At 31.6% G+C, this 13,102-nt stretch overlaps 1 protein-coding gene across 1 annotated transcript; it reads left to right on the forward strand.

Annotated features, from left to right (window-relative positions):
- Positions 1–334: 334 nt before the first annotated feature.
- Positions 335–3,485, forward strand: LOC130635824 (uncharacterized). The gene is made up of 5 exons (XM_057445312.1): positions 335–542; positions 929–985; positions 1,897–2,071; positions 2,462–2,589; positions 2,670–3,485. The coding sequence occupies exons 1-5, from the start codon at positions 387–389 to the stop codon at positions 2,763–2,765; spliced, it is 612 nt and encodes a 203-aa protein (XP_057301295.1). The 5' UTR covers positions 335–386; the 3' UTR covers positions 2,766–3,485.
- The last annotated feature ends 9,617 nt before the right edge of the window (positions 3,486–13,102 follow it).

The raw sequence follows: 13,102 nt of genomic DNA on the forward strand, positions 1-13,102 counted from the left end.
CATAGATAGGGTTATGTATTCATTATGGATTTGTTGTTTGAACGAGTAAAGAAAAAAAATGGATAATGATTTATAAGTGATCAGACGTACAACAACAGTGAAAGAACAGATATCGGCTATAATTTAAAAAAGTTTGACTTTGAATAAGAAAAGAGAAAGAAGAATAACAGAAGTTATTTATTCATTATAGATGTTTGTTTTCATTGTTATAAAAAACCCTGATGATTTTATTATGCCGTTATTTCTTTTTTTCTAAAACACGATTAGTATTTAAAATTTGCGCATTATTTAGACAGTCCCTTTTTACCAGTGCTTTAGTTGTGATGTAATTAAAAGTTTAAAGAAAAAAGTTTTTTTTAGATTATTTTTTAAAATAAATATTAAAAATGGCTGGAGAGATTTTAAAAGGTCATGCATTGGGAGGTATGATTCTTGGAGCAATTGAACTCGTTCTTGCCCTTGTTATCATTATATGTTCTTTTGTAATGGTGGGAAAAGCCGAAATGAGCACTAGCCTGACTCCATATTGGGCTGGAATACCTGTAAGTTGGTTTTTAGGTATTTTCTTTTATTTATTTTTAAGAAAACATTGTATAATGAAATGTGGACTGTACCAGGAATTCTACTAAGTGTACTAATGCTGATATACCAATATGCTTCTTGCTTTTTACAACTTCTCTTCTTTACATAAGTGCAAGTATTATAACCCAGATGGCTGCATATTTTTTCATGCAGTGGTTTGTACGTAAACAAACAAAAACTTGAATTTAACTTAATAATTTAGGATTGACTTTCTGGAGTTAGTAAATAGATATTCAAAACCCTTAACCCGAATATTTTTTTCTTAGTTATTTTTTTAGTCCTTCCCAAACTTCGTCTTATGAAGAGCAACTTGGTTGCTAGCATAATAATTGTTTTTCTATATTAGTTTATCGTGCCTGGAATCTTGGGTCTTGTAACAGGCTTCACGAAAAACAAGTGCGCGGTAAGTAGAGTCAGTAGATTCAGTGGTGTTAAGTAATTTAAGAGACAGTGCTCAAAGTAAACATAGTAAAAACGCTATATTTGTGATAAATTTTACCTAAAGATGTACGAGGCTAAGTTTAAGACATTATTTTCAAAGCTATCTGTGACATTAGTTCATTTGATTATGAAAGGGGCTACGAAATGATTTAGTAAGCACAATCCCTGCATATTTTGAAGAATGGCGTGTAAAGAACGGACCACTCAAAAGGCCTAGGTGCAAGAGATTGTACACACTTTAGAATCACATACACGTCTAGACAACCTATTTATGAATAATAACTTTTTTATGACAAATTTGCCACTATTTTTTTTTTATTTTCTAAAAAAAAGGTAAATCTTTATTCAGTCAGTATTATTTTTGGCGGTAAAACAAGGAACAACAAACAAGGAAAAATGTATTAATTATCAGTAAATCGAAGGTTTGTTTTGACGAGGGAACAGAGACGACACGAGAAAGTGTATTTGTTAAAAAATGATATGTTACTAGCTTTAAGAAGGTAATTAAAACCTCAAAAAAGATTTTAAAATCATATTTGTTGCTTAGACTGGCTTTATGTGTAATAAAGTCGTATGTTTCTATGCAAAATTTCAAAGGAGGTAGCTGGCTAACTAGTTTAAAAAGTTTTAATTTATTTTATTAGAAAACTGGATTTAAAAGCAAAGTTAGTGCTTATATCAAATAAATTATGGATATCCATGATATGTAGAAAACTTTTTTCTCATTTTCAAGTATATTTGGATGCCCTATATGATATTTAAGATGTCGTTAGGCTCGACTTTCGTGTAAGTTTCGAAAAATCGAAAAACAACAGCCGTTTTGTAGCTCCTTTAATTTTAGCTTTAATACAATTATACATCTTTCAATTATAGATGATTGCTTTTATGATCTTAAACATTTTGTGCTTCATCCTGCAAGGTTTGGGAACGATCATAGTAGCAATTGCATTGGCCGTATTGGCTTCTATTTCCAACGTGAAAGATCAATGCATACAGGTTGGAAACACTTGCAGGTGTACAGTTGATGGAAAAACGAAACTTATTACTGGTATCCATTTTAAAACAAAACAATTTTCTGTTTTTTAAATCGAAAAATATTGTTAACTAGTCGTTGCCCGTGGAAAAATTCAGGGTTCGCTTGTCCATTATATTTACCCGTTGCAACAAAGTAGATAAAAATATATTGCATTGGATAATCGTGTATCCGTAACATCATTTTCTAACTCAGCAGAGGGTCCGTACAGAGACAGACGACGGCTATTATTATAGAGATACTACTCCTTATTCCGTGGAATAATCCACAGATCCACTGCTTCTAAAGATGTTATATGCATCAGCATTTCGTGCGTTTCTGATCTACTGTTAACACAGCAACCATTTTGAACACACGGCTTTTAATATAGGGATTTTCGTTTAATAAATCGTTCTTTTTTTATAGATATTTCAAACTGTGATGACTTGAAATCGATCTCTACCTTACTTTACGTCATCGTCATCTTTTTGGTCATTGGTGCTATCGTGACACTGGCTGCTTCCATCCTTGGTTGTGCGGCTACCTGCTGCACAGTAAGTTCTTATTATTGTAAAATACTAATTCCTGTTACTGTTTGTACATAATGACGAATCATTATGTTCTTTTATTTCAGTCAAGACCACCTTCCACAGTGATTGTTCAACAACCGGGAGTAATGATGCAAGCACCCCCTCAACAGCAATATCAACCGTACCCAGTAAAGCAATAAAAAATATCTCAAAAAGAACTTTTCTCAATAATATAGTGTGTGCATTTTTTTAAAGGAAAAATGTTTTAAGAGCAAAAAAATTTGAAAAATTTAACGAAGTAATTTTCACGGATTAAAAACTTTTAGTTTAAATTTACGTGATTAATTTTAGCGCTCACAGCTAATAAAAATTTTGATGCCATCTTTTTGATCAAAATTTTTGAATGTTTTTGACGTAAATAACTATGAGCTAAGTCGAAGTTCTTCCTTTGAAAATCGAAATAAATTTTAGCCATGTTACCCCTTCGATTTGAATATTAAATAACTTTTGCATAATTTTCCTTTTAAAATATAATAACCTGAGTTTAAAAGTAGTTTCTAGTTTTATTTTATATAAGAAAATAGAATAATTTCTTATTTTATTTTAATTTATATGTAAACATAACAACACGAATATTTCCTTTGAACGCATGTAATAATTTGGAAGCACTTTTTTATTTCTATATAAAAAGATTAAATAACCAGTAAAAAGCAATAATAATAAATATAATAATATATATTATCATGCACCTCATGCGGGATGGTCTGACAGAATATTTTTGGATATTCGTGCAGCCTTTAGAATATCTCAGCAGATATCTGATATCGAATATCTGCTCAAAATATTCGATAGTCTCTCTGGCGCTTATCTTTCGTTTATATATATATAGTTGCTTTAAAAAATACACGCAAGTCAATCAGATGGAGAGTTAAAATTAATTAAAAAGAAAAAAGTTATCAAACAGAGGATGTATTATATCGCATTCCATCTTTTATTGTTTTCGATGGCAGTACACAAAGGATAAGCAATCAGGCGAACGTTTTAAAACAACAAGAAACAAGAACACCACTTTAGATAATGATTCCTTTCCAATGGTGCATGATAGAATAGAGATTCAGTGCAGTAAAATCGGATATCGTGATTATTAAGTCTCGCTTTCTTTATATTCGATTCCGCTGCGCGTCGTCGAACATCACAAACACGACTGAATAGTTACGGATATCCGATTTTACCTTGCTTAATATCTGCTTAATATTGAGATAAAAAAAAAACAATTTCGGACTTAATCTATTCAAGGAAAAGGCTTTTAAAATTATCACCAGAAGTGATCGTGTACATTATTTCTTTTTAACACACACGCGTGTCAATGTGGCAGACTAACGGGCAGTGAATTGGTTCATAATGAATTTATTCATAAAACTACGACCAGATTATTCAACAATGTTTATTTCTCCTATACACTCCAAAGCAGAGCTCTTGCAGCCTACTGCTACCAATATTTATCTACCAATCTTCGCGGTTGCAAACAATGTTATTTAAAATTTTGTGTTGCTTTGTAATGCTTGTAAAGTAGACATGTTAAAATTCAGATGGTGTTGACGAATGTGACACGACAAAAGTGCACCTAAAGGCTTATGTCCTTCGATGTAAAACAGCATAATGCTCAAATTATGGGGTCACTTGTATGACACCCGTTTAACCATAAGACCTCTTGTTATACATATGTTACGTGGATTGTGATAGATTTGGAATTATGCTTATTAGCTGGTTATTATCATAATATAAATAACCCTAATTAATAATCATCCATATTCCAGGAAATATGGATAATTTTTAATTGATCACATTCTACATGTATAAGTTACCAGGGTTGTGATAAAGTCAGAAATCTGGTTAAGAACCGGTTATTACATATACTAACAATAATACTAGCCCTGGCCTTTATACATAATCCGGTGGAATATGCATATTTTCCAATTTTATCACTCCTCGTTGCTAATACACATTTGTGATAGATTCTCTTTAAAATACTAGATGTCACACGAAACAAGATATCCTAACCTAACAGTTATCTTTTACTAAATAACCGTAAAAATTTGTTCTTCTTTTTAAGGAATTGATTAGGTTAAATAACGTAACTCGGACAGCTACGTTGTCGTCAAGCGGAACATCAACTTTCTCGAAGAGGAAGTGTAACAAAAATTTGATGAATGAATAAACAAAATCAGTTTTAATGTTGTTGGAAAGCTAAAAACAGCGTGAGACAGAAAGGGAAGCTGTGCTGGAACTACATTTAAAAAGGATGCACTGTGAGCAGATGAAACTGTTTTAGAAATTAATTGATAAATTTTAAAAATATTGTTTAAAGTCTTGTGCGTGCCACCAGGTGTCATTGTGAACGGATTATTGTGAATTTGATGAAACAATTCACTATTTAAGAAGACTCTGGCATCGTGACGGAGCCTTGCCATCCAACAAAAAAATCTGTAAAATTCATTCTTGGATAACAGACTCCTTGCGAAATAATGGATGGAAACCCCTTTGGATTAATATAATTTATATTATATTGTTGTTGGCCAATGATGGAAATGGGGGTTCCGTCGATTGCTCCAATGACGCCTTTCATGTTTTTAAAAAGCCTAAAACCATTTGTAAGATAATAAAATGATGGTCTGAATGTTTAATTAAACGTACCTGTTTGCAAAGTAAACAGATGGTCTACCACCAGTTTTTTTGGTCAAAAAATCAAACCGTACTGCTCAGCTCGATTTTCAATGAAAAGGTTTTACGAAGCAAATGCAATTTGAAAACATTATCTGGATATCTAAAAAATGAATTTATATCAAAAAATATCATTATCTTAAAAAAAAACCAGTTTTTTCAATAACATCACACACTTCTATAATCGCAGCTACTTCTTTTGCTTTTGCCAACACTATATTTTGTTATTGTCTAGAACATTTATTAATTTTCTTGTAACAATATCGGTTACCGTCTTAGTTGTCGCATAATTAGAATCAACAGCGCATATGTTTTTCATTGCTTTGGTAAAACAAGTGCAACTGGTGCAACAAATGCAAAGGATAACGTTTTTCTTCATCATGTGAAGACCCCTCAATTCACTAGCTAGTCGATAATTTACTACAAAACGCGTCAGCTTTTTTAATACAAAATGACCCGTTTGTTTAATACAAAAAGGACAGACTACAAAATGAGCCGGTTTTTTAATACAAAACAGACATGTACTACAAAATGAGCCGGTTTTTTAATACAAAACGGACAGGTACTACAAAATGAGCCAGTTTTTTAATACAAAAAGGATAGACTACAAAATGAGCCCGTTTTTAATACTAAACGGGCAGGTACTACAAAAGGAGCCGGTTTTTTAACACAAAATGGGCAGGTACTACAAAACACGTCAGCTTTTTTAATACAAAACGGGCAGGTACTACAAAATGAGCCGTTTTTAATACAAAACGGGCAGGTTTTACAAAATGAGTTATTTATTACGAAACACGACTCAACACCAGTCTAAAAGATTTGAAGAAAAGAAAGAGTACTGTGTAAATACTGCGTAAATATTTAAAAAATTAATCAAAATTAAATACGTAAGTGAATTCGATAACGCATTCATTTTCTTTATTATTTCATTTTCTTTTTCAAACTGAGTTAGTTACTGTCGTGATTGAGTTTGGCAAAAAAAGTAGTTCTGAAATAACGAATTGTGCAGTCTCATTATTTATTTTTTCACATTATTGATATTTTAACATATTTTTAGCCACGCATATCTATATAAGCCATTTTATAAAATTGTGGCTGCATATATTTATGCTGTCCTAATAAGGTTTACATTCAATATGGAAATACGAATAAATTTCGTGAAACTCGCAAAAACTAATCGCGAAAATTAATCAACGGAGGAGAATTACTTAGAAATGAATGGAAATAACTGACGTCATCATATGCGTGAGTAACTAGGGGCAACCTGAGACTAACCTAGGACCATCTTCTTAAAGCTGGGTCAAACCACCTGTTTTGAAACAGATGGTTTAATGATGTCACAAAAGACATTTAAATCCCAATATCTTTGTAATTGTTCGTCAAAAGCAAATGATTCTATACTTTTAATTGGTGTGCACTTCTGCACAACAACTTTTATTTGCAATGAATGCAACGAGTTTCCAATTTTTATAAGAGACACTTTTAGCTGACGTCATAAAATTCCTCAAACCTTTCCTATGTTCTTCTACCTAAGTAGATCTCATCAAAGCCCTTAAAACTTGTCATAAAACATAAACATAATAATGTGAGTTTTGCAAAGAGGATGTTTTTGTCGCATTTGTTTGGTGACAAATTAACTCTAATCATGTATTTGATGTTAAAACATTATTTTGACGTCAATACAGCTGTTAATGAAGCCATTGCAAAGAACTTATAATTGATGTTGCAGCCAATGCAGTTTGAGGCCAAAAAACTTAGAAACGGGTAAAAATCAATGAGGTAAGCTTCTGCGTGGGCAACTATGGACCACCTGAGAACAAAACAGGACAAATTTCCCAGACATAGGACAGGTTAGTGACGTCATCAAAAACCTTTAAACCCCAATATCTTTTTAACCCCCGTGTCAAAAGTACACGATTCTGCACATTTTTTTGGGCAGCGTTTCAAATTCTATTTAAAAAAGAGGTAAATGGAACAAAAAATTTTTTTGTACTTTTGTGGGTCCTTGATAACGTCACTAAATATTCGAACCCTTATAACTCCCTAATCTTTTCCCGAAAGCAAATGATACTATACATTATTTCGACCAGTGTTTCTAGCTCCACTCAACAGAGGCAATAAGTAAACAAGTTTCTCAAAATTATTTTTGAGTATTGTCGGGTTCTTTTAGACTTTATCTATCAAAGAGTGCAGTGACAGTGCTTTTCCATTGTTCTTCTGCCTCAGTGGATTTTCCACAGGTCTTATTGACTAGTCTTATATAATAATACAAAAAAGCAGTGTGTTTGTGAGGGTCAATTGAGACATTCACTTTTTCTGCGTGAAAATAAGTGATAAACTATTTCTTAATTTCTCACCGAGAAATTACTTATTTTCACGTAGCAACGATTTACGTCAATGATTTTTATTAAATTAGTGAAGCCATTGCATTACACTTTTAAGTTTGGGTCAAATAACTTTAAAAAGGGTGAAAATAACTGACGTCATTTCCTGTTAACTTGGACCACTTGCGACCAAAATGGAACCATTTTCCTACACATGGATTAACCCACCCGTTTTGGAACAGTATAATAAAACGAAGACTGTGTCTTTCTGTCTGGTGACGAAAATATCTCAAATGTTAATTGACAAAATAAACGTCACGACATCAATAAAATTAATTTAACTTCAGTATCCTAATTTAAATTAATAAGTGAGGACTATATTAATTTTTTACCTCGTGGGTAATAAGGGACAACCTGGGACAAAAAATAATGCCTTCATTAGTCCTCAATTGTCGTCAACTCATGATTCTTACATTTTCTTCATTGGCATTTTAAGCTATAAACATTAGTGGCAGCGGGTAAAAAAATCTTCTAAAATATTTTTTTATATGCACTGCTAACGTCGTCTTTTTTTTCATTGTTTTTCTGCCTAAGTGAGTTCTTTCAACGGGCTTATCGGCTAGTCTATTATAACTTCAGAAATGTTATCACTTATGTGTTCATTTATTGTAGTTCAGTTTCGACAGCTACAGCTGTTATCGATTGGCAATGACCCTAATTATCTTTGGCTACTATTAGTTGGGCAGAAAATAAGAGGATCGAAATGAACCAATCAGATCATAGCAATTAAAGTAATTAACTTTTTACGGACCTAGATGGAAGCAATAGAATTTTTCTATTTTTAAAAGTTCACTTTATGATGTTACGTTTGTCTCGAACCATTTTGCACTTTTTGTAAATATTTGTTTTCTGAAGTACAGGTAACCCTATTTCTGAAAGTTGATAGAAAATGCTACTGATATGAGTATTTCTGATAAACTACTTATAGTCTCTTACTTTTCCTTTATTTTGCTGTCCAATTGGAATGTTGGTCTATGATCTTTGTATTTGTCTCAGTAGTCAATAATATGAACTTTCTTCCAGCTATGGTCCGCAATTTCACTTTTGCCTGGATCTACTTTGCGTACAACAGCTCCTTTGTGTTCCTGCACATGTTTTTTCAAAATTCGTTTCTAAACTTCATATGTCCTTATTCGAACAAAGTACGTGATGCTGTACATTACTTTGATCAGTGTTTCAAGTCCTACACAATAAAATGAGCAGGCAAAATAATTTCTGAAAAATTATAGTATAGATTGTCACAGCAGATATAGAACGTGGATTATTTGGTTAAACTGAAATCCTTGAAATGTGTTAATTGTAGCAAACTTCAGAAATGCTTCTTTGTAGTCTACATGGGGAAAGTTTGTGGGTCGATTCCTTTTCGATGTTGTCGGATAAAGTTCCGTTTGCGTTTGTCTTCAATATTTCAGTGAGGATTTAATTTTTTGCCTTACCTCTCTCTATTTTCCCCCAAACGGCAGCCCTCTTTGTTGGAAAATTTTATCCCCATAAACCAATTACGCCCCAAATATATTGTTAATATCAATACTTGTATATTACACAATATTAAAAGCGCTTAATAGGTGTATTCACAAATTTAAAATGGTGATTTTAAGCGGCAGTATCACTCTTGTTTGACTGGCTAACATATCAAAGTTGTACGTACTAAGCAAAGTATCTACTCCTTTGTGACAGAATCTAAAGAAAAGAAAAAAAAATAATGGAAAAGTAAAAAAATTGCTAAATTTAGAACTTTACAGCGTTCCTTTTTCAAAGAAATTAGGCATCGATTATTACTGAAACTTCCGATTAAAATTAATTTGAACAATCCTAAAACGTAGGTTGTTTGTTTCTTTATTTAAAAAACTTATCAAGCTTCTCAAAAAGGAAAAATTGTATCCCACTTAAATTTTGAGAAGGACGAAATCATCCTAAAAGTTAAAGCTATGCAATGGCGTTTACTGATGTTTCTACGCGATTGCATTTATAGTAAATGTTTTGTAAAAAGTCTCATTAAAAGCACTTTTTTTCTTCGACATTTCTTATCATGGAGGTAAGTATTAAAAGCAGATCCATAATAGCTGCGGAGATCACACTGCTGGCAATCCAGGATTTAGAGATTTTGAACAAGAATTTGAACATTTCCTCCATTCTCTGTCTCTTAACCCTTTCTGCAATGAAAATTGTCTGGAAATCTGGAGAAAGAACAGCTAAAGTTTTGATATACTCGATTGGCATCCGATAATAAACTTTTTTTTCTCAAGAAGGCGGAATTGGTTTTGGGGAATAAAATTCTTTCTACGCATCATATTTGTGATTCCACTAAAAACAGAAGAAATTGGGAACGAGATTGGCATTGACAGATAAAAATAAATACATAAACAAGAGGGTCTTCATAATTTTTAAAAATGGCACATTTACAGCGGTGGAGGTAGTTGTGAAATTAAAAGATAGAATTACAACTTTTGACGTCAGTGATTGCACAGATGGAACAACCAGCAATTGTCGCAGCTATAAGTTTTTTGTTATGTCCGAGGTCATCACGTGAATAAATTAACAGCTGGTTAAATTTCATTTTCCTTCTTTCTGTACACAATCAATCACTCTCTCTCTCTGTAAAGAAAAAAAGGTAGCTAGCTAGCTAGCTAGCTAGCTATAGCTTCTCTAAAACAAATCGTTGGTTTGAACAAGCTGTGTGCGATTTACCACATGGTATGTCACCCAAGAAATCCCATATGCATAAAGAGAAATGATAGTAAATTTAAAGGCAGTATGTGAGATAGGTGGCCTTTAAAATTTATTTTAGACATATACTTTTATGTAACAGGATTTTCTTCATTAAATTCAGAACCCCTCATCCTTACAGATGACTTGCCAATGCATACAAAAGCTATAGAGCTTGCAATTTTTTGCAGGGAGAAAATATAAACATATTATAACAGGTTATGGTTTTTTTTTCACAGTTACGCCTTGACACTAGAATTTTTAATTTACCAAAACTCACAAAAAGTATAGATATGTTAAAATGTAACTGAACAGAACATTAGTGGATGCCACCAAATGATTTGCCTCCAAAGTTTAAAAAATTATAACAAGTACAAAACATAGTGCATTTGTTATCAAATAATATAAAAAAGAATGTTTACCGTTTATCTGCAACATGTTTTTGTCAAATTTTGACTACCATTACCTACTACCATTTGAGCATTATGATATTCAAAATTCTGATCCTTCTAATAATAAGAAAATCAAAAAATTAATTTAAGTTTTCTATATATAATTAAATTTGTTTTCAAAAAAAATTCAATTGTTGATTTAGATGTGTAAAACAATAATATTCTAACTCCTTTAAATTATTGTTATTTTAGTGGCCCCCAGTGGAAACAATCCACTAACTATAGGTTTTTGTGATTTTCTGGGCTAGCCACTTTAAATATTTATTATTATTATTATTATTATTAAGGAATCTAGCAGAAAATTTATCATTGCACATATAGATAGTCAGATCTAGAGACATTATATGATCTGTGAAATATAGATATTTTTTTCTTGTTTTTCCCTCTATGAAGTTTACATTGAACATAAAATGGCATTTTTTAAGTTTTATATATACAACCTGCCTCGTTCTGATAGTTTTAAAACAAAATATGATGTTGTTTAAGCTCTATTTCATCACGTTTTGTTGTAGCAAAGTGAATTATTTTTAAATAGAGATGTGTAATAATCACCACATTTCATTCTAACATGACTTGAAATTGATCCTAGGATTGTTAAAAATCACTTTAGTTTGCTTTAAAATGACAAGAAAACCAGCCTAGGGGAGATCTGCCTTACTTCCTTCTAAAATGATATTAAGCATAATGCATTGTCGTATTTCATTCTAAAATGAATAGAAAGTGCCCTTAAATTTTGTCATATTTTATTATAAAAAAATAAGTATGTAACATGTGACAACAAAAGGTTTAATTACAGACCAATCAATAAGAGCAATAAAAGCACTTGCACAATAAATCACACACCCTCAGCATCAATAATTTTGTTTGTGAAGCGATCCCGAAATATAAAAATCACAAAAAAAATGCGAAGTAACAACATTTCTTTATCCCAAAATAGCAACCCCTGTGCAGTACAGGGGGTGCTGTTTAGACTTTGGGAACAAGCATAGCACAAGTTCCAGCAATGTTCATGGCTGGGAATTTTAACCCAGGTACCAAAAAGTTGTTAAGTTGAGTCATTAATTAAACTTTGTGACTTCTTGTGAAACACACAGTATTTATATGACTACTTGTGGAACAAGCTGGGAGTGGCTGGGAATTTTAACCCAGGTACCAAAAAGTGTTGCTAAATCGTATCCGCTCAGGCTACGGAAGATATGCTAACTTCATGCATAGAATTGGATTAGTTGATAGCCCAAATTGCGTCTGTGGTGAAATTCAAACCCCACAACATGTACTGACATGCCAAAGAATTGATATCCGAGGCAATATCGGAACTGTTGATGATGATTTTCGTTCGTGGCAACGTGATAATACTATTTTAGATATATGATAGGATTTTATCATATGTTTTGGAATGTATATCTAGATTATCAGTGTTGTACTCTACTGTTCATACGCATATATATATATATATATATATATATATATATATATATATATATATATATATATATATATATATATATATATATATATATATATATATATATATATATATATATATATATATATATATATATATATATATATATATATATATATATATATATATATATATATATATATATATATATATATATATATATATATATATATATATATATATATACTTGTGGAAGAAACAACATTTATGTGCAACTTAAATTAAGGAAAGTTGAATGGCAGCTAACGATGGATCATAAAAATCATTATATACTTAAAATGATATTCCATTATTGTCAAAGATTCTTTTTATCTTTAACTTTTTTATTTTTTAAACCTGAGAATTGTAAGATTGTTATATACTTTTAAAATCCCAGCGATTATACTTTCCTAAGAAACATTATGATCACCATCCCAGGATTAATAATAATTTTTGTCCTATTGTGAAGAAATTAACCAATGCAAGCCTATTTAAAGCTGACCTGTACGTCCTACCTAATATGCTGACTTTTGACCTAAATAAAGAATTACGTAGACTCGGGTTACAGCCGATTGCAGCTGATACTTAGTCATGTGATCCTTCACTGGTATATACGGAAAACTGATGAGACGCAAATGAAACAAGTTTGCATAATTGCACTCACAAATGGAACAGACAATATATCGTTATCGTTATTCCATTTAAAGTTATTTTTTAATTTGAAACTAGTGAAAAAAGTGTGCACAAAAGTTATCGCTTACAATTTTTAGTAGGCCTGAATTACAACAGGTCATAAACCAGTTGCATATTTTGCAATATCAGTATTTGAT

This window comes from Hydractinia symbiolongicarpus, chromosome 3, assembly GCF_029227915.1.
Source record: "Hydractinia symbiolongicarpus strain clone_291-10 chromosome 3, HSymV2.1, whole genome shotgun sequence".
NCBI lineage: Eukaryota > Metazoa > Cnidaria > Hydrozoa > Anthoathecata > Hydractiniidae > Hydractinia > Hydractinia symbiolongicarpus.

What these genes read in the sequence shown, in the direction of transcription:
- LOC130635824 (XM_057445312.1), top strand. Translation starts at nt 387, where the DNA reads ATGGCTGGAGAGATTTTAAAAGGTCATGCATTGGGAGGTATGATTCTT. An exon ending in TCACGAAAAACAAGTGCGCG is followed by an intron (nt 986 to 1,896) that starts GTAAGTAGAGTC and finishes TTTCAATTATAG; the next exon opens with ATGATTGCTTTTATGATCTT. An exon ending in GTGCGGCTACCTGCTGCACA is followed by an intron (nt 2,590 to 2,669) that starts GTAAGTTCTTAT and finishes CTTTTATTTCAG; the next exon opens with TCAAGACCACCTTCCACAGT.